This window comes from Rhinolophus ferrumequinum, chromosome 2 (genome assembly GCF_004115265.2).
Source record: "Rhinolophus ferrumequinum isolate MPI-CBG mRhiFer1 chromosome 2, mRhiFer1_v1.p, whole genome shotgun sequence".
In the NCBI taxonomy this organism is placed as follows: Eukaryota; Metazoa; Chordata; class Mammalia; order Chiroptera; family Rhinolophidae; genus Rhinolophus; species Rhinolophus ferrumequinum.
In genome coordinates, this window is record NC_046285.1 from 71,546,612 (window position 1) to 71,572,465 (window position 25,854).

Sequence of the window (25,854 nt, forward strand, 5' to 3'; positions counted from 1 at the left end):
TGCAGAAAAAGCATTTGATAAAATTCAACAGCCATTTATGATAAAAACCCTTAAGAAAGTGGGAATAGAGGGATCTTATCTCAACATAATAAAGGCCATATATGACAAACCCACAGCTAACATCATACTCAATGGGGAAAAGCTAAAACCATTCCCCCTAAGATCAGGAACAAGGCAAGGATGCCCATTATCTCCGCTTCTATTCAACATAGTTCTGGAAGTTCTTGCCACAGCAATCAGACAAGAAAAAGAAATAAAAGGCATCCAGATTGGTAAGGAGGAAGTAAAGTTATCATTGTATGCAGATGATATGATACTATATATAGAGAACCCTAAAGACTCCACCAAGAAGCTATTAGAGCTGATAGATGAATTTAGTAAAGTGGCAGGATACAAAATTAATATTCAGAAATCAGTTGCATTTGTATATACCAATAATAAAACATCAGAAGGAGAAATTAAAAAAACAATCCCATTTACAATCGCTCCAAAGACTATAAAATACCTGGGAATAAATTTAACCAAAGAAGTAAAAGATCTATACTCAGAAAATTATAAGACACTGATGAAAGGAATGAAGGAAGATATAAATAGATGGAAACACATATCATGTTCATGGATAGGAAGAATTAATATAATTAAAATGTCCATACTGCCTAAGGCAATATACATATTCAATGCAATTCCTATCAAACTGCCAACGTCGTTTTTCACAGAAATAGAACATATAATCCTAAAATTTATATGGGACCATAAAAGACCCCGAATAGCAAAGGCAATCTTGAGAAATAAGAACAAAGTGGGAGGTATAACAATACCTGACTTCAAATTATACTACAAGGCTACAGTAATCAAAACAGCATGGTACTGGCATAAAAACAGACACATAGATCAATGGAACAGAATAGAGAGTCCAGAAATAAATCCACGCCTATATGGCCATTTAATCTACGACAATGGAAGCAAGAATGTACGATGGAGTAATGACAGTCTATTCAATAAATGGTGCTGGGAAACCTGGACAGACACATGCAAAAAAATGAAGTTGGACCACCTCCTTACACCATATACAAAAATAAATTCAAAATGGCTTAAAGACTTAAATGTAAGGTCTGAAACCATAAAATACCTAGAAGAAAATATAGGAAGAAACTTCTCAGACATTACCCGGAGTAAGATTTTTACTGATATACACCCTCGCGCGAGGGAACTAAGAGAAAGAATAAACATGTGGGATTATATCAAACTAAAAAGTTTTTTCACAGCAAAGGAAACCATCAATAAAACAAGAAGGGATCCTACTGAATGGGAAAAGATATTTGCCAGTGATATATCTGATAAGGGATTAATATCACAAATCTATGGAAAACTTACTCAACCCAACTCCAAAAAAACAAACGATCCAATTAAAAAATGGGCAGAGGACTTGAAGAGACATTTTTCTGAAAAGGACATTCAGATGGCAAACAGACATATGAAGAAATGCTCAACCTCACTAACCATCAGAGAAATGCAAATAAAAACCACAATGAGATACCACCTCACCCCAGTCAGAATGGCTATCATCAATAAATCAACAAACAACAAGTGCTGGCGCGGATGTGGAGAAAAGGGAACGCTTGTGCACTGTTGGTGGGATTGCAGACTGGTGCAGCCGCTATGGAAAACAGTATGGAGGTATCTCAAAATTCTGAAAATGGAACTACCTTATGATCCAGTAATTCCACTCCTAGGTATCTATCCGGAGAAATCCAGAACTTCAATTCAAAAATCTCTATGCACTCCTATGTTTATTGCAGCACTATACACAATAGCTAAGACATGGAAACAACCAAAATGCCCATCGGTAGATGATTGGATTAAGAAACTGTGGTACATTTATACAATGGAGTATTATGCAGCCATAAGGAAGAAAGAAATCTTACCATTTGCAACAACATGGATGGATCTAGAGAACATTATGTTAAGTGAAATAAGTCAGACAGAGAAAGATAAGTTCCATATGATCTCACTTATTTGCGGATTCTAAAGAAAAGAATAAGTGAATGAACTAATCAGAAACTGGGAGACAATGAGGAAAAACTGAGGGTTGCTAGATGGGCGGGGGGAGTGGGGGGTGGGGGGGAGGGTGAGGGGATTGGAGGGCAGTCGGTGACCACAGGATGGCCACGGGGTTTGAAAATTAATCTGGGGAACGTAATTTGGTGGTTACCAGAGCGTAAGGGGGTTGGGGGGTGGGGGATGAGGGTGAGGGGGATCAAATGTACGGTGATGGAAGGGGAGCTGTCTCTGGGTGGTGAACACACAGTGTGATTTATGGATGATGTGATTCAGAATTGCACAACTGAAATCTATGTAATTCTACTAACAATTGTCACCCCAATAAATTAAAAAAAAAAAAAAAAAAAAAAAAAAAAAAAAAAAAACTATAAAAAAAAAAAAAAAAAAAAATGACAACTAAACTATAGACCAACCATCATTGAGAACCACCTGAAGGCTAGCTGAACAGAAGTCCTATAACTAAGGATATACCAAAGAAGTCACCTCAAGACTGGTAGGAGGAACAGATACAGAACAGGATGGTTCCACACCCAAGTGTGATGGTTAAAAATCAGGAAGGATATCTTGGCTACGGAGGTTCCCCCTGAAAAGTGAGGGGTCCCAGCCCTACACCAGGCTCCTCAGCCCAAGGTTCCAGAAAGAGGAGTCCCCATAACTTCTGGCTGTGAACATCAGTGGATATTGCAGCTGAGTAAGACGGAGAGCTGCTGGAGTCCCAAGCATTCCTCTTAAAGGGCCCGTGCACGGATATACTCTATAACATACTCACTCACTCTGAGCTCCAGTGCTGGAGAGCAGCTCAAAAAGTGCCAGGGACATACAGGGAAGAACTGAATTGTCTGGCTACAGTTGAGGGCTGGAAGGGCAGCTTTCTCCCAGACAGAAGTGCTGGCAGAAGCCGTTGTTCCTTCGTTGAGTTCTCCCCTCACCCAGCCTACAGGTGCAGGTGCCAAGTCTGAGTCTCCATTAACCTGGCTAATATCACCCTGTGCTGGTGTTTCCCTGAGAACTCACCCCACCCAACATGTGAGCCCACCCAAGCTGTTTCCAGTGGCTTTTCCACACAAACGGGCTGTCGTGGCTGATGCTGCAGATTGTCCTAAAATCTCTTAAAGGATCACAATTGCCAAATAAGCAGTGTCTGGACTCAGCATATGCCATACCTCTTGCTAAGAGGCCCCAAACCAGCACTACTGGCGGCCAGCCTTGGTTCACAGCTTAGCCTTTCCTAAGCACCTCCAAGCCCAGCACAAGCAGCAACCATCAAAATCCCAGCAGACTATAGAAATTGAAAAGCTTAACTGTGGATCAATACAATGGGTACCATTTTGTATTGTATTGTATTGTATTGATCGAATTGTATTGTATTGATCGAATATGACATACACAGTCCATCATGAAAATGCAAAAGACTAGAATAGCCAAAACTGTGAAAAAGAGGAAAGTTGGAGGGCTAATACTAGCTGATTTCAAGAATTACTATAAAGCTACAGTAATCAAAACAGCATGGTACAGACATGAAGATAGGTATATAAGTTAATGGAGTAGAATAGAGAACCCAGAAATAAAATAGTTACATTAGACATCTGTCAGTCTAATTGTTGTCTAGGTACAGAGATGGATTCCTGGTACTTTCCACTCTTGCAACATCCCAGAATCTTCCTATATCAAGTTTTTAAAGCTCAACAATAAGAAAACAAACTGTACAAAAATGTAGGCAATAGATCTGAGCAGACAGTTCATATACAAATAAGTATATGAAAAGATGTCTAACATCATTGGTTATTAGAGAAATGCAAACTAAAATTACAATGAGATACTACTAAACACACAATATTATGGCTAAAATCTCAATGCTTTACAATTATAAATGCTGCTGAGAATGTGGAACTAACTCTTCATTCACTAGTAGTAGGCATGCAAAATTGTACCACTTTGTAAATAGTTTGGCTTTCTTTCAAACAGATGACCCATCAATCCCATTCCTAGGTATTTACCCAAGAGAAATGAAAATTTATGTTTATACAAAATTCTATCTACAAATGTTTATAACAGCTTTACTAAAAATCACCAAAACCTGAAAGACATCTTTCAACAGGTGAAGAGATAAACTATGGTAAGGTGTTTCCCTGAAAATAAGGCCGGGTCTTATATTAATTTTTACTCCAAAAGATACATTAGGGCTTATGTTCAGGGGATGTCATCCTGAAAAATCATGCTAGGGCTTATTTTCCAGTTAGGTCTTATTTTGGGGGAAATACGGTGTATCCAGAAAATAAAGTTCTACTCGGCAATAAAAAGGAACAAAGTATTGATTCATGCAGCTACATTGCTAAATGAAAGGAGCCAGAGCTAAAAGAGCTCATATTATATGACTCCATTTTTACGATATTCCAGAAAATGCAAAACTACAGGTATGGAAAGAAGATCAGTGGTTTACAGGGGTTTAGAGGGAAGGTAGAGTGTCTAATCACAAAGGGGGGCAAAAACGTAAACGTTTCAGATGATGAGAGTATTTTGTATAGTACTGTAAGGGTAGAGACATGATTACACATTTGTCAAAACCCATAGAACCAAACACCACAAAAAGTTACCTTTAAGGAAACCAATTTTTAAAAAGTCAGCCAATATTTTGGAGAATTCCAGGATGGAATGCAGACTGTGACAAATGAATCCAAATGAATTATAAATGTATGATATAACTTCACTGAAGGGGGTGAGGAGGAAAAGAGCTGACCTAAGTATGGAAATTGTGTTTTGACTGGATACTGAAAGGCTAAAGACAAAAATTATTGTAAATTTGTCTAATGTTTTTCTCATAATTAGACTGGAGATATGGGCTTTGGGAATAAAGACCACAGAGGAAAGTACCATTTTCTTCCCATCATATCAAAGGTACATTTTCTCAATATGGTTTATCACTGTTGATATTGATGTTGATTACATAACTTAGGGAGCGTTATCAGGTTTCCCCACTGAAAAGTCACTCTCCCCCCACTTTCCATACTGTATGCTTTGGAAGGTAGTCATTATGCACAGTGGGGATTTATGCTCCCCTCTTTGGGCGCAGAACATCTACATAAACCAATTTAAGTTTTTCTGCAAGGGACATTTGTCTGTTTTCCTCCACTCACTTCTTTATTTGATCATTTATTTATAACGCTATGGACTCATATTTATTTTATACTTTGGGTTATAATGTAGTACTATTTCATTTGTCTTGTTGCTATTGACCTTGATAACCTGGCTGAGGTAATTGTTTGTCAGATTTCTCCACTGTTACTTTTTTGTCTCTTTCCAGATTTCTTTGGAAGAAAGTCACTATATAAAGCCCACACTTAAGGAGTGTTACACTTCGTTAAAGTTGGAATATCTATATAAACTATTTGGAATTTTTCTGTGCTGATATCTATTATTCCCATTTGCTTATTAACTTAATCATTTGTTTATATCAGTATGTACTCATGAATATTTATTTTATACTTTGGGTCATCATCCTATATGACTTGATTTTGTTGCTCAAGCTGTTCCAGCTTTGGCCATTGGAATCTCTTTCAGTTATTTCTTGTGTCCCTTTGACATATCCTACTGGTGTAAGCTTTGCCTTGCCTTGCCTTGCCTTGCCCCTTTTTCCTTTCCCCTTTCCTTCCTTTCTCTTTCTTTCTCTTCTTCTCCTCCTCCTCCTCCTCCTCTTTCTCTCTCTTTCTTTCCTTCTTTCTTTTTTCTTTCAGCACTCCCCTACATTCTAGCACTACAAATTTACCAACTAAAGTACAGTTTTTATAACAGTAATTTAGCACTACAAGATGCTCTAAATTTATCTTCTGTATTACCTGCACTAGTTTGTAGAATCCGACATTTGCCCCACATGATTCTTTTGAAATTGATAATATATATTGTAATCTAACTATCCAAAATATCATTTCAACATGTAATCAATAAAAGAAAATTTTAATTAGATATCTGACATTCTTTTTTCAACTTTACTGAGGTATAATCAACAAGTAAAATTGTAAGAAAATTAAAGTGCACATTGTGATGATTCAAAATATGTATACATTGTGAAAGAATTCCTCTCATCTAGTTAATTAACACATCCAAAATGTTGCATATTTATATTATTGGTGAGAAAATTTAAGTTACACTCTTACACAATACAATATTATCAACTACAGTCACCATGTTATACCTTAGGTCTTTAGACCTTATTCATCTTATAGCTGGGAGTTTGTACGTTTTATCAACCTCTCCCTATTTACCCCACCCCTGTCCCCAGCCCCTGGCAACAATTTTCTATTCTGTATTTCTATTAGTTTGACCTTTTTTTAGATTTCACATATAATGGAATCTAAGCACAGCAGTTGTCTTTCTCTGCCTGGCTTATTTCACTTAGCATGATGCCCTCAAGGTCCATCTGTGTGTCATAAATGGCAGAATTTCTTTCTTTTCCATGGCTGAATAATATTCCCTTGTATGTATATACCATGTCCTTTTTATCCATTCACTCATTGATGAAAACTGTGGTTATTTCCATGTCTTGACTATGTGAATAATACTTCAATGAACATGGAGGTACAGACATCTCTTTGACATCCTGTTTTTATTTCCTCCTGATATACACCCAAAAGGATTACTGGAGCATATGGTAGTTCTATTTTTAATTTTTTGAGGAACATACTTGCTGTTTTCCACAGCAGTTGTACCATTTTACTATCCCAACAAGAAAGAACAAGGGTTCCTTTTTCTCCACATCTTTGCCAATACTTGTTGTCTCTTGTCTTTTGGATAATAGCCATTCTAACAGGTGTGAAGTGATATCACACTGTGATTTCATTTTCATTTCCCTGATGATTAGTGATATTGAGTACCTTTTCATACCTGTTGGCCATCTGTATGTTTTCTTTGGAAAAATGTCTATTCAGTTTCATTGCCTCTATTTAAATCAGATTTATTTTTGTTATTTTTTTTTGTGAGTTCTTTATATATTTGGGATATTAACCTGTTATTAGATGTAGAGCTTGCAAATATTTTCTCCCATTCCATAGGTTGCCTTTACATTTTGTTGATAGTTTCCTTTGTTGTAAAGAAGCTTTTTTAGGGTGATATAATCCCACCTGTTTATCTTTGCTTTTGTTGCCTTTGCTTTTAGTGAAAAAATCCAAAGACTCATTACCAAAACCAATGTCAAGGAGCTGCCCTATATTTTCTTCTAGGAGTTTTATAGTTTGGGGTCTTATGTTCAAGTCTTTAATGCATTTTGAGTTGAATTTGTGTATGGTGTGAGATAAGGGTTCAGTTTCATTATTTTACATGTGGCTATCCAGTTTTCCCAATACCATTTATCCTTTCCCCATTATATATTCTAGGCCCCTTTGTTGTAAAGTAATTGGCTATATAGGCCTTAGTTTATTTCTGTGTTCCTTTTCTAGTCCATTGATTTATACGTCTGTTTTTATGTCAATATCACACTGTTTTGATGACTATAGCTTTGTAACATAGTTTGAAATCAGAAAGTGTGATGCCTCTAGCTTTGTTCCTCTTTCTCAAGGTTACTTGGCTATTCAGTTGTTTGTAATTCCATACAAATTTTAGGATTTTTCTATTTATGTAAAACATGCCAATGGAATTGATAGGAATTGCATTGAATCTATAGATTGCTTTGGATAATATGGACATTTTACTAATATTAATTCTTCCCCATGAACATGAAATGTCTTTCCATTTATTTGTGTTTTCTTCAATTTCTTTCATCAAAGTCTTATAGTTTTGGTGTATAGGTCTTTCACCTTGATTACATTTATTCCTACGTATTTTATTCTTTTTGATGCAATTGTAAATAAGACTGTTTTCTTAGTTTTTCTTTCTGATTCATCATTGTTAATGTATAGAAACAAAACTGTTTTTGTATATTGATATATCTTGCAACTTCACTAAATTCATTGATGAAGTCTAACAGATTTTTTGGTGGAGTCTTTAGGGTTTCTATATGTAATGTAATGCCATCTGCAAATAGAGACGATTTTACTTCTTCTTTTCCAATTTGGGTGCTGTTATTTCTTTTTCTTGCCTAATTTCTCTGGTTAGTACCTCCAAGACTATATTGAATAAAAGCAGTCAGAGTAGGCATCCTTATCTTATTACTGATCTTAAAGGAAAAACTTGCAGCTTTCCACTATTGAGTATGAAGTTAACTGTGGGCTTGTCATATAGGGCCTTTATTATATTGAGGCCCTCTATACACAGTTTGTTGAGAGGGTTTTTTTTTTTTTATCATGGATGTATGTTGAACTTTGTCAAATGCTTTTTCTGCATCTATTGAGATGATCATATAATTTTTATCATTCATTGTTAAAGTGGTGTATCACAGTAATTGATTTGCAGATATTGAACCATCCTTGCATTTCCTGGAATAAATTCCACTCCATGACAGTATACGATCCTTTTCATGTACTATTGAATTGGTTTGCTAATATTTTGTTGAAAATTTTTGCATCTATGTTCATCAGAGATACTGACCTGTAATTTTCTTTTTTTTTTGTAGTGTCCTTGTTTGATATATAGCATCAGGGTAATGCTATCCTCATAATATAAGTTTAGAAATGATCTTTCCTCTTCAATTTTGGGGGAAAGTTTGAGAAGAACTGGTATTAATTATTTAAATGTTTGGTACAATTCACTAGTGAAGCCAAATTTTCTTTGTTGGGAGGTTTTGAGTACTGATTCAGTCAGCTTAGTAGTAATAGGTCTGTTTAGATTTTTCTATTCATGATTCAGTCTTGGTAAGTTGTATATTTCTATCAATTTATCCATTTCTTCAGGTTGTCCAGTTGGTTGGCATATAATTGTTCATGGAGTCTCTTCTGATCCTTTGCATTTTTGTGGTATCATTTAGGTCTATCAATATTTGCTTTATATATTTAGGTGCTCCTATATTAGGTACATAAATATTTATAATGTTATATCCATTTGTTGGATTGACCCCTATATCATTATATGACTTTCTTTGTCTTTTATTACAGTCTTTGTATAAAAGTATATTTTGGCTGATAATGTATAGCTATCCTAGCTTTCTTTTGGTTTCCATTTGCATGGATTGTCTTTTTTCATCCTGTTACTTTCAGTCTGTGTGTGTCCTTAAAGCTGAAGAGAGTCTCTTGCTTTTGCTTTAACCATCGTCTATATACTGGTGATTCACAAATATCTTTCTCTATTTAAGATATCTCTCTCCCACAAGAATCTTAAACTCGATTTGGCCAAAAGTGAACTCAACTTGCCATGGAAACTTGCTTTTTCTCTTATATTTTCTATCTCAATGAATGGTACCACCATTCCCCCAGTCGTTAATTTGATGCTTTCCTATTCTTCTCACCCAGTGTCTCCCTTCTCATTTCGACTTCCAACATTACTTAGGACATTCTTTCCACCTTCCCTTGTAATTCTCTTGAATCTGTCTTCTCTATGTTCTCACAGTCACCACCTTTGTTCACCAACATTAACTATTTCTTCCTAATTGGTTTCCTATTTCCAATATTCTCTCCCCCTAAAAAATTCTCCATATCATGATCAGAATGGTCTTTCTAAATTAAAAAAATACATCCTTGTCATTTTCTTCTATATACGGTTTATATATCTTTCTATTGCCCTTGAGAGAAAATCCAGATTCACCCATCTCTTTTTACTACTTTATCAGTCACATTAAACCAGTGGAGGTCCAGAATGATGTCACAATTCTGTCACTTATAGGTTTTTTGTACCCCTAATCCCTCTACCTAAAATGCCTTTTCCAAACCTCTGTTCATTGCTTACTACTCCTTATTTTTCAGATGTCAAATTAAGATATCACTCCCAGAGAGGCAGTCTCAAGATCTTCTAGACCTGTGATGCCCTATATGATAGCCACCAGTCACACAGTCACTGAACCCTTAAAATGTGGCTAGTCTGAATTGAGATGTACTCTACACCAGGCTTTGAAGACTTAGTATAAAATAATCTTATTAATAATTTTTATACTGGTACATGCGAAATATTATTTTAGATGTACTCAGTTAAATTTCAAACTATATTATTGAAATTAATTTCATCTCTTTTTACATTTTAATGTGGCTACAAGAAAACTCAATTTATATGTGGCTTGCATCATACTTCAATTGAACAAAACCTAGACTAGATGAGAAGGAGCCCCCTTTTTCAACATCCTACAGTTACTTCTTTAGTAGCATGTATTATAGCTGCTAAAATGCTAGCTTGTATCCTGCACTAGACTTCAAGTACATAAAAAACAAGAGGATGTCGTGGTCAACATGATAATTTCAGCACTAAGGGTGCTACAATAAAAACAGTCAATTCTCCTTATTTGTGGATCCCATATTTATGAATTTCCCTACTTGATAAATTTACGTATAACCCCAAAATCAATACATGAGATGCTTTCACAATCATTTGTGGACATGCACAGAACAGTGGAAGATTTGAGTCATTCAACACATATTTTCCTGACTAAGGTCAAACAAGGCCATGCTCTGCCTTCTATTTTCAACTGTCAAATGGTAAACGAGTTTTTTTTTCAGTCTACCTGTGCCACTTTTTCACATTTTTTTGACTTTTGTTGGTGACTTGACTGTTTAAAATGACCCTGAGCATAGTGCTGAAGTGCTGTCTAGTGTTTTTAAGAATGAGAAGGCTGTGATGTGCCTTACAGAGAAAATACATGTGTTAGATAAGCCTCCTTTGGACATGAATTGTAGAGCTGTTGGCTGTGAGTTAAATGTTAATGAATCAATATAGATTAAATAAACACATATAATACAAGATAATATATTGGTCAGTTGATGAAAATGTTGTGACCAGAAGCTTACAGGAACCTAACTTTGCATTTCTCCTAGAAGTAACGATTTTGTGTTCCGGTGACTTCACTAGCCTCAGCTGTATTTATTTAATGAATGAAGCTGGATCATTTTGATTCCAAATCCAAATCTTATGTGAATTCACTATGATGCATATGATGGTAGTTAAAGCAGTGATTATGGAGCCAAACTGGCTAGAGTTCAATGTTGGCCTTCTGACTTGCTAGCTGTGTGATTTGGAGCAAATTACTTAACTTTTCTCTGCCCTTTTCCATAACTGAAAATGTAAATAAAATAGTTGTTAATGATTGCCATGGGCTGCACGTGAGGGAGGGGACTGACCAGAAGAGGGCAGGAGAAAACTTTTAGAATGAGGAAATATTCTATATCTTGATTATAGTGGTATTTACACAAATGTTTATGTTCTTCAATATTCATATAACTAAAACCGGTAACTTTTACTTTGCATAAATAACTTAATAAACTTGAGGTTGAAAGAGAGTAACAGCCAAGAGTAAATAATGCACGTAAAACAATTAACTACCCGCTTACATAAATACTCTTTAAATATTAGCAAACACTCTTAATAACAACAGACAGGAAAGGTTAGGTAATGTAAGGAAAAGCAGAGTGGGCTCACGAACTGGATTCTAATCCGGCTATTTCTATTAGCTAGAGGCTGAGTTGTTTATGGGAGTTCCCCTGTTTATTGCAAAGGTTAAGTTACACAGCATGTGTGAAATATCTGTGTAACTGTAGAGCCACATAGGAATGTGAAAAATAGGACTGTTCATGAGACAGCAATACGAAATCACAGGGCCACATAAACTGGGGTGTGGAAGTCACCTCTCCAAGGTAGGAAAATGTGGTGGGTTGTGAAATGAAACCATGAAAAAGGGCTCACATCTTTTTTTAAAAAACTTTGGTCCTTAATCCTATACAAGTCTCTACTGGCTACAGATAACCCAACCATTCTAAGGAGGATGGACATATCTGTAACTCGATAGAATGCCAACGCCAGGAGGAAAGAGCTGAGTTTGGCAGAACACCTTCCTGAATTGGACAATGTGGTACCAGTTAGACATCCACTTGCCTCCACAACTCCCTAACAGCTTCCGGAGGGAGAAGTGAGTTAGGTCATTTCACCACTGCTTTTTAGTTCAGTTCAAGAATGTCTCACGAGTTCCCACCCATGGGAGTGGGCAGGGCACCCAGGGGCAGTCGCTGCCATGAGTCATAATGGGTGGCTGGGGTTCTCTGCAGAGCATGCAGTGTGCATCTGGAAAATAAAATACCGCACTTGGACTCTTCCTGGAGGAACAAGCTGGGTTTGACTACCAAAGAGGGCTGCAAGATGGACCAGAAGTTGGAACCCAAAGTTTCCTCCACAGCCACACTGGCATCCATTGAGATCTCTTGCCTCTCGAGTTTTGACAACCTACAAGTAACAACTGGCACGCACCTGAGGGCAGGGGCCACCATGCGCGCGGCCCAATTCCCATAAACTTCCACTGAAACTTGAACACAACGAACCTAAAAGTTTGCAGCAGGAAGTTTCTTTGCAAGCGAGTTTACCCTCAGCAACCCGCCTCCAGAAAATGCACTTCACGCGCCGGAAGTGCACTAATCCGCAGCACGTGGGGTAGCCAGGACGCTCTTCACGTGACTAGGCGGGGCCTCAGGAAGCTTGTAGCCAATGGTAGCCTGGAAGGGTGGTGCCTGTGACGCGCCGGACCTATCCCGGAAATGGGACTGAGGTGGGGGCGGGAAAGGGCGGGGAGGCCGGGGTGTGGAAAGTGTGGCGGCCCCGCCCTGTCTCTTGGAACTACCGCGGCCGCCACCGCTGCCGCTGCCGCCGCCGCCGCTGTAGGGGACCGGCGCGGGTGCGCAGGCGAAAGCAGCTCTTTCTTTGCTGAAAGGTAAAGACATGGGGGAAAAGTGGTGGGGTTGGGACCGGAGCGAGGCAGGGCCGGGAAAGGCGACGGGAGTCCCAACGAGGGAAAGAGGAAGGCTGGATGGGAGAACGGAGGCGAGCGCGGCACTCGCCAGGGCTCAGGCCCGTGCGGGGCCGAGCCGGGCCGAGGATGCCTGCAGGACAAGGGGGCGCCTGAGAGGCCGGGGATAGCACGCCGCAGCCGGGGACCGGAGTGCGCGCCAGATGCGCGAGGGCCAGGTGCTGCTGGCCTGGTCATGTTATCCCCATCCTTCGCGCGGACGTGCGGCCTGGGCTGGGTCCCCCGCAGTGGGGATCAGGGCGGCGGCGGAGGGCCGGGCGGTGCGGCGCTGTGCGGAAAGGTCGCCGGCTCCGCCTGCGGTGGGACGATGGGGGCCGGGATTTGCTGCTCCCAGCCTGGTGAGCCCCCTGGGCGGGTATCCTCCACCCCCCAGCTCGCTCTCTGCGACTTCCTTCCCCACCTTCCCATCAATGGATGGAAAAGTTTGTAGAGGCCAAGAGTTAGAAAGCGCCCACTGTTCTTGGGTGGGTCTTCTATAGATGCAAAAATAATAGATCCACGATGCTTGGCACGTAACCTGTCCGAAATGAGATTTTTCGTTACCTGATTGCCCATTGTTAAAAAGCAAACAAACTTTTTGCGTAGTTCCCTCCGAAAAGCTACCATCTCCCCAGCCCACCATGGCGGATGAAATTGATTTCACTACTGGAGATGCTGGGGCTTCCAGCACTTACCCTATGCAGTGCTCGGCCCTGCGCAAAAACGGCTTCGTGGTGCTCAAAGGACGACCATGCAAAATAGTGGAGATGTCAACTTCCAAAACTGGAAAACACGGTCATGCCAAGGTAAGTGCCCTTCCAGGTCTGTCTTTACGTTGAGATTTTGATCATTTGTATTACATTACAGAACATGAGATTTCTGTACTTAGAACTTTGTAATAAGCACTTTTTTTTTCTTCCCACTATTACTGGGTGTTCAACTATCGTTTTGAATACTGAAAGGTAGCATTTCCTTCTTGAGCTCTTATAATGTTTCATTAATTGGGAACTGAAACTTTCCTGAATCCCAGTGAGTCAGAAGATCTGTTCAGTTTACAGATGAGAAACCCTGTTCTAACATAATTCCAAGGAACCTAAGTTCATTTTTCTTGTGCACTCTTATAATTGAATTACTGCACTATATAGGATTTGAGTCTTGATATGTCATGATACCATTTAGTTGTTCACTGCTTCTCAATTTTATGACCGCGACATTTTTTTAAGAAAGTAAAATTAGATGACCTTGAAAGGAGAAATAATCTGCTATAATCAGCGTTGGTATTGTGCTCCTGTGTATGTAATGAGTGATATACTTGGCAAAGATTAAACAGGTTTCCTGTTCTCCCTTCTTTGTTAGGTTCACCTTGTTGGAATTGATATTTTCACCGGCAAAAAATATGAAGATATTTGTCCTTCTACTCACAACATGGATGTTCCAAATATTAAGCGAAATGATTATCAAGTAAGTACTAATTTCCTTTAGAATGCTTGTTTCTTAAAGGTGTGAATACATTCTACTATCAATTGTAATTTAACAAAAGGCCGTAGTAGTTTTGTAGGCTTTTCTAACGAATTATCAGTAACCACTTAGAAATTGGAGGAATAGTTATATTTAACTCTTGTACCTTATTTAGGATTATTCTAGTTTGCTATTTTTTAAAACATTCTTGCATTTTAAAAAAGTTGAACACTTCTTATTGTTTCACAAACCAAGTAACTGTATGTTGTGACTGAACAAGTTTAGCGCTAATAAGATTACTACCGTCTTTGTTGTAAAATATTTCAATTTTAGATAACTCCTTCTCAGATGTTTTATGTCTTTTCATTTGTCAGACCTAAGATTTTCAAGAAATTAAGAAATTATTGGAATTCATGTTCCACCAACCAAGTTTGTGTACTAATGAATATGAGTCAGATTTTGGTATTCTTAAATAGGGAAATAAGTTAAAAGCCTTAAATATAAAGGATAAAATACATGGTCACTGAATATGGTGAAGAAAATACAAAAACTGTGTAATTGTTTTATTTATATTCAGTGACCATGCTGTGACCTTTTGTTAAATTATAGGTATAAACTTCAAGTTTTAGTTCCAATTATACATTTGGGTAGGTCATGTTTAATGATAGCATTTTGTTGTTTGGAGTATTGATAGTAACCAAACCATTGACCTCATAGGATGTGGGAGCTCAGATTAATCATAATTAAAGTCTTCTTTTGAAAGTCTTCAATTTCTATATCTAGCATACCATGTATGGTATTCCTTTCTGTTCTTTTTACATAGTGAAAAATGTGAGTGTGACAGATTTGTTTTATCCAGTTAAATTGATTTCCTTTTATACCTTTTATTGTACTGTATAATTTTTAAAGAATGTTACCGTCAACTGTAATTACCCAATGATTTCCTTTTACTCTTTGTCCACTTGTAAACATATTTTTACATGGTTTTAATCTAATAAGCAGTTTTATATTTTCACTTTCCCATTTATCATAAATATTTTCTAGGTTGCATCGGAGTCTTTGTAGAAATTTGAATTTTCTTAGTATAATAATAGTGTTTTTTTAGTCAAACAGGTCTGGGTTTGGATCCAGTTCTACTATTTTCTAGCTGAATGTTCTTAGATAAATTACACAACCTCTCTGAGCCTCACTCTTTCCATCTCCAAAAGAGAGATAATGTGAGGAGTAAATGAGAAAATGTACCCCACAATCACCTCCTGAGTAGATGTGTATCAAAAAGCAGTTATTTTCTGCGCCCCCTTTCCTGTATAAAAATTCCACTTAATCATTCCATTATTCTTGAAGTACCTAATTTAGACAAGCATAGAATTTCCTTTTGCCTCAAATGAATTTCTGTTTTCATCCTTAACATATGAATGCTTTGAATATTCAGTATTCATAATATTCATTAATATGCATTCAACATAGAATGCTTTTGCCTTTGGATGTTTCAGAAAGATGGTATCAGTAGTTCAGATAATTACTACTGTGATCAATTTAGCCAATTATTGATTAGCGCTCAAGAGTTAACGTACATGAAAAATTTGATTTGGGTTTTGTTTTGGGATGTAGCAGGGTCCAGACTAGGGTGAGGGGTATAGGTTAGTGAGCCCCCTAACCTAGAGTGCAAAATTTTAAATAAAAATAGGACCAGAAATAATGCCAAGCCATGTAGGAGCCTAAGGCAAAAGGAAAAATCAATAATTGTGATTCTGTCTTTGTTTAAAATTTTGATATTTTGTTCATTATGGAATTTTTATCCTAATTCTATTTTTTAAAAATATTTCATTAAAATATTTATCCGATCACTGATGGTTCTTTTTGGTGCCACCTTAAATTTTACACCCGAGACAAGTGCTTCACTTGCTTCACTCCAGTCCCAGCCTGTGGTGTATAGTTTGTACTGCAGAGTGGGTAAGAGAGTGACTCAAACCAGGCAGTCTGGGTCCACATTCTTGCTTCGACATTATCTGTGTGACCTCAGTTGGCAAGTTACTTAACCTCTTGCCCTCCTTTCCTTATTTATAAAATGGGGATAAGAATCATAAACAACTCATGGCATCATTGTGAGGTTTAATTAGTTACTACTTAGAACAGGGCCTTACATAGTAAATACTCAGTGATCACATCCCTTTATTATCAAGTCACCATAGAATACTTATATTTGCTCATTTAAAATAATTAGCTCTGTGAGCCTTTCCAGTTATATTTATTGTGCTACGGTGATCTTCACTCACCTAGCCAAGTGCCTTGATTAAATCCCTACTTTTCTTATTATTTGGCTACATGAAGTCCTTTGTATTTGCTTTTTTTCAGTATTTCAAGTGCCAGTTTGGCAGTCAGCTGAAATGAATATATAAATGTTCATATACATATATATATACACACACATATGTATATACACACACACATGTATATATATACACACACATATATATATGTGTGTGTGTAAATTAAAAAGTAAATCTTTGTTTAGGAATATTTACAATTTCAATTTTGTATATTTTAAAATAAGTTCAAAATAAGAGAAAAATTGTCTCCTGACTTCCAGATGATGTAGCTAGGATTAGAATTGCTGATTTCCATTACTCCTCCCAAAAGTAGTTACGGTTCTCTGGGCCTCAGTGATGGTATAAAATGCAAATATATCCAGTTACTCGGGAATCCCCAAATTTTTAAATATAGAAACTCTTATTTTGGCATTTACTAAAGTTTTACCTGTCATTTGAAAACCATATTTCAGAAGGAAAGCTAATAACTACGGGATATGTTTAAGAATACAGAGGGTGCCAAAAAAATGTATATACATTTTAAGAAAGGAAAAAACTATTAAAATTGTAATACTCAATATATACCGATAACAAAAGATGAGTACAAGTCACGTTTAGCTTCTGCAATTACAAGAGGTGCTCAAAGTGGTTACCATCAGCGTCCAGACATTTCTGATTATGGCGAACTGCTGCTTGAGCAACGTTGACCAGTGTCCACTTGTATACGTTTTATTGGCACCCCCGGTATATTGTGGACCTTTGGATTATTGGTGAATTGCCAAACCTATGAATATTAAATCCTAGTATATTCTTCAAATAAGTGGTATGCCTTTTGGATATTGGAATATGTGAGTTAAATGTTGTTGTTGTAACTTAAAAAAAGAACAACAAAGAAGATAATGATGCTGTCAGTTCTTTGGGGTTAAAGTCTTTTTATAATTTTCACCTGTTCTGTGGAATCTTTGTTCCCTGGTAGAAGTCTTTCTTTGGGAATAACACATTTCTAAACCAGAAGGTATTGTAGCGACAAGAAGCAACTATTTTACTATAGTATCAGTAAGGGTAATAGTGAGAAGAGCCACAACCTTTGGTTCCTAGGTCTATATATTCTACCTATGGGAGAAATAGTACCATGTATTGAAATGTATTGCAAACTATAGAACAGCACCCAGGCCCACAAACTATCAGCCAGCAGGTGGCAAAAATGACACCTTCAATAGGCCAATCCACACAGGCAAGCTGTTTTAGAATGATGGAGTGCATGGACCCGTGAATTCTCTGAGCATGGTCCTGCTGCCTTTTTATTTTGCCTGTCAAATGAGGGTTTTACTCAGAAATGATCCCGTGTGCAATACTGACAGGAATGTGGCATTCTATAAATCCACAGATGAGCTTTTAGCAGAAGCACTGCAGGCCGGGAGGCAAATCCATCTGTAGAGTAAGAAATCAAATGCAGGGTGGTGAACACGCAATGTGAGATATAGATAATGTATTACAGAATAGTACCCCTGAAATCTATGTAACTTTACTAACAATTGTCACCCCAATAAACTTTAATTAAAAAAAAAAGAAGACATTAAAAATTTCTTTCCAATGTTAAAACATTTTTCTTAAAAAGAATCTAATGCATTGAGTATAAATTGCTGCTGCCTCTTCCATGATGGAAGGGATACAGTGTTACCAGGTGACTGGCTTTAACCTCTGGGGAATGGTGCCATATCAAGGACTCTGTATTGGTCTCTGCTGTGAGGTACTCAGTAGTGGCTTTAGTCAAATCAGCTTTGGTGAGAGAGAGTCTGTGTCACTGAGCCTGTGCCACCATGGCCGCTTTCTTCATAGGCCAATTGAGCAAGGATTGGGAAGACTACAAAAAGAAGCTGAAAGATAGTCACACAATCATGTTGTCCACCTAGTTATCTGCCTTCTCTGTAGCAGAACCCCTCTAGAAAGCATTCATATGGGCACATTCTCTAACTATTTGGAGAAGTCCTTCCACATACCACTTCCCCACACGTACATAATTGTCACCAATTTTTCTGTATTGTTCTTTCAGTGACCTTGACCTTCCACCCAAACTCTTAGGCATTGCCCATAATCAGTGTAAATCCAAACCTCTGGTTCTCTCCTCTTTTACATCCATTGCATGAAGTTCTTACCTCCGCTGTCTTTCAGGGCCACCTCTGAAGTTTCATCAGACCATGCATAACCATCTAGAAAGTATTCGGATTTTTTCTCTTTTTTCAGTCAGCAGGTCATCGGGGCACTTCCTGTAAAGCCATTGGTATAAATTGAGGGAGAAGTTGTTGGTGTAGCAGAAGAAGGTGCTTTCTCAGTCGGAGCTACTTCTCATACAACTTGTTTGTGCCTTTAGGACCTGCTCAAGTTGATCTCATATATGCTACTTCCGCTTGATGATGGAATGCGGCTGTGCATACCCAACTTCATGGCTTGGTGGGTCAGAAGATGGCTCCAGTTGATGATAGTGTGATTTGCTTAGCTTTTATAATAACGATGATGAAGCATCAGGTCTCTACCAGGGACCAGCAGCTCCAAGGAAGTAGCCTGAGAGCCTGGGGGAAGAGGAAGAGGAAGAAAGAGAAAGGAAGAGGCCTTACAAGTCTGATAGTTTGCAATAGATTGAGGAATGAAATTAAAGTCAGAAATTAGGGCTGAGAAGGCACCTATAGTGATGATATGCCTTCTCCAGCTTTCTGGTATAGACCAATAATAGAAATACAGGCCAAAAAAAAAAAAGTTTCTCCATAATTCCTCCTTTTCAGTGTTCTTTCTTATTCTGACCACATCATGAACAGAATCTGTGGTCATTACTCCTCCCCACATCCTTCCTTGTAGTTCATGCTTTGCTTCTTCAGCTCCCTGGGGCTCCAACCATTTAGTGGCTACAGTGCTCTTTCTAGAATTCTGACATACCAAAACATTTTTCTTTTTCACTTTTGATTGTGGAAAATTTAAAAATGTAATGACCCACATGTACCCATCATTCAGCTTCAATAATAATCAACACATAGCCAGTTTTACTTTATCTCTACCCCATTACCTATCTTTAGTTCCTGTACCCTCTACTTCTTGATTATTTTGAAGCTAATATCAGATATTATATCATTTATCATTTCATCTGAAAATACTTTGTTATACATTTCTAAAGGATAAGAACTTTAAATATAGCCAATCAATATCTACATTTCCTGTTTTTTTTTTTGATTTTTTTTTTTTGCTCTTTGGATGTGATGGCTATTGTTTTTGTTTTATAGTTCGTCTAAATCTGGACCTAAATAAAATCCACACATTGAAATTGGTTGGTGTATCTCTTAAATTTATTTTAATCTGTAGGTTCTCCTGTCTCATGTGCTGGAGTTGTCTTTCTTCTCTTTCTTCCCTCCCCCTCTCCCTCTTCACTTTTTTGATAAAGAAACTATATCATTTATTCTGTAGACTTTCCACAGTCTGTATTTTGGTAATTGCATTTCCTCGTTGTTTAACATATTCCTCTGTCCCATATACATCCTGAAAATTGATAATTGGATGTAGAGGCTTAATTAAATATAGTTTAGATTTTTATTTTCTTCCTTTTCTTTCTTTAATACAAACTACTCCATAGTTGATGTTCTATGCAACCATCAGGTAAATAAGTCTGATTGTTTCTCTTTTTGTGATGTCATTAGATACATGATAATCGCCTCAACCCGTTAATTCATTAGGGAGACAAAATAATCTGTCATTCCTTTTTTTTAGCCAGAACACTTCTATGAAAAGAAACTTCCCTTCATCATTTTTTGTTTGTTTACCCTGTAGTACAATGTATAACAGTAAAAGCAGTATAAATACTTGATTCTTTCCCTTTAATTACCAGTTTTCAAAATGAGTTGGTTCCCTAGTATTCACTGAAGATGACCAATCAAATATTTTTTTTCACTATGAACTTTAACCATATTTGCATTTCAATCCATTGTAGTTATTATACTTATCGATTCTCAAATTGTCCTATCTTTGGCCAGGGGATCTTATTCAGGTTAGCTCCAGACTATCTTTAGTATGGGCCTAGTGGTCTTTGATTGCGCCATGCTTTCTAGTGTAACAGCTGGCTCCAGGTTCATCTTGTATACTTCCTACTCTGGACCTGGAATTATTCATTTTTCCAAAGAGGCATATGGAGAGAAATAGTACCTATGGGGGAAATAACACCATACATTGGATGCTTTTAGTAGGAAATAATAGATACCACATTCTGATACCAGTATTTTGGGGGTATAATAAAATTTCATTTGTCAGTCAGCAGCGTAATATACCACTGCATGCCTAACTAACACCTTTATTACAAGTTTTCTGACCCTGACCTCTCCCGTCTCCCTGCTTGCTAATAACAAATAATTACATATTCTCTCTACCAAAAAAGAAGAAAAATTATTCGAAAGCATCTTAAAGTTACCAAGTGAGTAGACGTGTTTAAAGGTGAAGGAAAGAAATACTTAAAATTGACTTATAACTGTCTCCTCACCATCCTCTCCTTCTAACTCTTTAGTCAGGGCTTTGAGAGAAGATGAAAAAAAATTGCACAAAAAATATGCTTAATACTCAGCAATAATGCCGTTCGCTTTTACTTATTTATTTATTTATTTTTAATTACAAAAGGGATAATGGTATACCTTTAAGAGTGGAAAAATCTGGCAGACGCTCCCTTAGCCAAGTGATCAAAGTTAATAGCACAAATTGACATAATTTGTCTCTTGGTATGATACTCTGATCACTTATGTAGTGTTCCCCCAAAAAATCATAAGGAAGCAATTAGACAAACCCAAAATGAGGAACATTCTGTAATACAGGGAACCTGTGCTCTTCAAAAATGTCAATGTCATGAAAGAAAAAGGGTGAGGAACTGTTCAATTTAAGAGACTAAACTGACATGACAGCCAAAGAAATACAAGGTGTGTTTCTGGAGATGGGATGAAAACGTTGCTTTCAAAGACAATATTGGGACAACTGGCAAATTTACATATTGAAAAATATTGTAGCTATATTGAATTTCCTGATTTTTGAAAAACAAACTGGTTATATAAGAGTAGGTCCTTGTTCTTAGGAAAAATACACTGAAGTATTTGTTGCTAGAGTCATGAATGTATGTAACTTACTCTCAAATGGTTCAGTAAAAATAAGAAAAGAATAAAAATGTGTGTGATACGTATTTTATATATTCCATAGATAGAGAGAGAAAAATATGCGTAGCACATGTGGTTAAATGTTAACAATGAATGAATCTAGGTAAAAGATATGGGATTTTATTGCATTATTTTTTAATTTTTCTGTATATCTGAAAATTTTTAAATTCAAGAAAGATCAAATAATTCATTTTCATCATTTAATTTTGTTTTCTATGTTTAGTTTCATTTTTGAAAATTTTAATTTTATTTCATAAAGCAATTTATTTTAATAAGATGTTTAACATACATAAATACATTTTTACAAGATGTTTTATACTATATCTATACATCTTTATATTTGAAATGCTTTATATTTCATCCCAGAGTTTATTTTACAAATTCTTAACTCAAAAAACAAAGTACCAGGGCATCTGGATGGCTCAGTTGGTTAAAGTGTGAGCCTTTAACAACAGGGTTGCCGGTTCGATTCCCAGGTGGACCAGTGAGCTGCGCCCTCCACAACTAGATTGAAGGACAAAGACTTGGAGCTGATGAGTCCTGGAAAAACACGCTGTTCCCCAATAAAAAAGTGTTTTTTAAAAAAAGTACCACCATTATATAAATAAATATCAAAATACCAGAATTACTATTTGGCTTCTATGTTTCAGTCACTAATGGCACTGGGAACCTTGAAATAGACAAGTTCCACTTCTGGTAAAAGAGCCAAAATCAGAAAGATCTGCCTTGTGAGCCTGTAGTTAATCGTTTAAAAATTATACTACTGCATCAACCTCCTTGCTCCTGACTCCTCTCCCAACAACCTCACAAACATTTGAGGGACATAAAGGGTAATTAAAAGTGTGGTTGCTTTGTAGGGTAATTTTTTTGTTTGTTTTTGAGATTTCAGACATGCGCAAAACTGAAATCTGTGGTAGTTGGGGTTTCTGTGGAAAGCCATAGCCAGATTTGGCAGTGCCGTAGAGGAGAGATCTGAAACTCGCCCCTGCGGTGTGCCTGTGTTGTATCATATGGTTAAAGGGGTTCCAGGACCGTGTCTTTGACCCCTTTTGTGTATGTCAGTGTTAACATCTGGTATCCTGGTTGATTGCCTTCTATAAAACCTGTTAGGACTCTAGGCACACTGATGGTATACATGCTTTTAGAATACATGAGTGCGGCCTGGCTGTTTCCTCATGCCTAGAACAAAAGAAATTCAATTCTATCAAAACTGTGCCTTTTGTAAATTAGGTTGATGACTGGATTTGTTTCATTTTGTCATCAGCAAGCTAGTGTTTGTCTTTTTAAAAAAATCTAGTGCTGTTAGCAGTAAAGTTGGAGACTAAAAAGTTTCTACTTTGTTCATAATGAAATTATAAAACATTGTTTGCAATCATGAAAAATTAAAAATAACCTTTATGCCCATTAATGGGAAAATGGTTAAATCAGTTACAGTGTATCTATGTAATTGTAAAGTGGTAAAAGAGACAAAAGTTGGTCCATATTTTCCAATTTGGAAAGATTTCTAAGACATGTTATTAAGTGAAAACTTGCTGAAAAATACACTATTTTTTTAAATATAACTATATTTGTATTTTGTACATAAATGTAAATGCTTCAGGATACATTATAAAGAAGCCAAAACTTGAATAATGCAGAGACTTGGGGGAGGAGAGATGCAGGGAAGAATGAACTTACGCTTTTAGTCTATATATATTTTATACTTTTGTATGTCTAGCATTTTTTAGCACCAAGAATATATTATTGTATTACCGTGTACTTATATTAATGAATGTATATTTCAATTTAACTATGTAAATATTACAAAGTAGTGGGTATTATCTAATCAGTGCAAATGATGTAATTTCTTTTAATAGCTGATATGCATTCAGGATGGTTACCTTTCCCTGCTGACAGAAACTGGTGAAGTTCGTGAGGATCTTAAGCTGCCAGAAGGTGAACTAGGCAAAGAAATAGAAGGAAAATACAATGCAGGTGAAGATGTACAGGTAAAGACCTATGGGAAGATTTTTTTTTTAAACTCTTTTATAAAAATTTGGCCTAAACTAGTTACATAAAATACTATATATGAAGTGTAGCTCTTAATACTCCTGAAATTCTGAAAATGATCTCCATAAGGCAGTTTTCCTATAATATCCTTAGAAACCCATCACTAAAGAAATTATCAAAGTTCATTTTTTGCTACATAGACACAATCAGCCTCAAAGGTGTTTTGGAGATCAACATCTGAGCTACTCTTCCAAGTATAAGAAAGGATGCTATGGGAATATGAGTACATGACACCTAATAAGTGTTGAAACATTTATAGCCCTTATTCTGCCTGTTTCCTGGAAGTTGTCTTGAAAACTGCAATTTGAGAAATTTCACTTTAGGACACTAGATTATTTGGTCTTGGACTACCTCTTTCCAAAGTCAATATGTATAAAATATCCACAAATATACAATATATAATGAATTAATTATGTCATACATGCATATCTGAATAACTTTTGCTTGCATTTTTCCCTTCTAGGTTTCTGTCATGTGTGCAATGAGTGAAGAATATGCTGTGGCCATAAAGCCCTGCAAATAAATGGGAACACCAAGCATGAGCAAACCATTTAGGTCTTGATCAACGGCAGATCTAAAGTTTGGTTCTAAGTTGTCACCAAAGCTATGGCCTTCATCAGCAACCTCATTTATTTTTTATTTGTTTTCAAATTGTGCTGAGTTCGTTTTGCAGGCAGTTGGTAATTTAAAAAAATAATCAAGATGTATAATTTTTTTTTTTTAATTTTGTAGCTGTTTTTCCTATAACATTCCTGTGTTTTTCAGTATGTGAGTCTAAGAAACAGACAAGGTAGCTTCAGCAGATATGATTTGTCTGAGCAAATCATTCTAGAATGAATTAAATGATAAATAAACCAGGGTTTAAAATCAAACAATGTAGCATCTAGTGGTATTGAAGTACCACATTTAAGTTGAATTGCTCTGTGTTAGTTTCAGACTTAATGTCATAGAGTAAGTAGATTATGGATTGGAGCTTTCACAGTTTCAGCCTGTGTGTGGCAAGCACAGATACTTAAAAATGTTATCAAAAAGTGTCAGTTATGTGTAGCCACCTGTATTACGTTGGTCATACTCTTTGCCAAATCGCTGACCGACTTAATATAACCTTATATACAAGGTGTGACAATTAAGTTCGTGAATTTATCCTAGAAAAAGTGCTACATACCTCATTGCTGAATATCACTATGGTCACCTTCGAAGTACTCCCCTTGGGAAGCTATGCACCGACACCAGTGCCTAGTCCACCCATCAAAGCAATTTTGGAACTCTTTTTTTGGAATGGCCATCAGAGCTGTCATCATAGGTCATCAGAGCTGACATTCAGGACCGTTGGTGTCCTCAATGTCATCAAAATGTCTTCCTTTCAATGTTTCCTTTATCTTCAGGTAAAGAAAGAAGTCATTGGGGGCCAGATCAGGTGACTAGGGAGGGTGTTCCAGTTCAATTATTTGTTTACTGGCTAAAAACTCCCTCACAGACAGTGCTGTGTGAGCTCTTGCATTGTCTTGATGCAAGAGCCATGAATTGTTGGCAAAAAGTTCAGGTCATCTAACTTTTTCATGCAGCCTTTTCAGCGCTTCCAAATAGTAAACTTGGTTAACTGTTTGTCCAATTGGTACAAATTCATAATGAATAATCCCTCTGATAAAAAAACGTTAGCAACATCATTGCATGAATTTCGCGAACTTAATTGTCAGACTTAGTATGGTGATTTTCCTATCTGCTTGTGGTTGACAGAGGCATTAAACTGTTGGGTGACTATTAGCAAGTCATACTGTAAAGTGGACACAAGGGACAGTGGCAAAGGGCATTGGCTAAAACTATAGGTTTTTATTTGAGACCTTTGTAATCAGCATAAAAATAGAAAGTTTTTTTCTAGTTGTACTTTTGCTTTTAACTTTTTTTGTTCTTTCCCTCTAAAGGAGTGACCTGCTTTATAGGATATTATGCAGTGCTTTTATCAATT

General features: G+C 36.9%; 1 protein-coding gene across 1 annotated transcript; it reads left to right on the forward strand.

Annotated features, from left to right (window-relative positions):
* Positions 1-12,677: 12,677 nt before the first annotated feature.
* EIF5A2 (eukaryotic translation initiation factor 5A2) lies at positions 12,678-25,341 on the forward strand. Its single transcript, XM_033122722.1, has 5 exons — positions 12,678-12,823; positions 13,505-13,704; positions 14,255-14,359; positions 23,696-23,827; positions 24,352-25,341. Exons 2-5 carry the CDS (start codon positions 13,540-13,542, stop codon positions 24,409-24,411), a joined length of 462 nt encoding a protein of 153 aa, XP_032978613.1. The 5' UTR covers positions 12,678-12,823; positions 13,505-13,539; the 3' UTR covers positions 24,412-25,341.
* The last annotated feature ends 513 nt before the right edge of the window (positions 25,342-25,854 follow it).

Bases quoted from the DNA above. Each gene is read 5' to 3' on its own strand.
- EIF5A2 (XM_033122722.1), top strand. From the start codon at position 13,540: ATGGCGGATGAAATTGATTTCACTACTGGAGATGCTGGGGCTTCCAGC. The intron at 13,705-14,254 runs GTAAGTGCCCTT...CTTCTTTGTTAG, and splicing joins GAAAACACGGTCATGCCAAG to GTTCACCTTGTTGGAATTGA. The intron at 14,360-23,695 runs GTAAGTACTAAT...TTCTTTTAATAG, and splicing joins TTAAGCGAAATGATTATCAA to CTGATATGCATTCAGGATGG.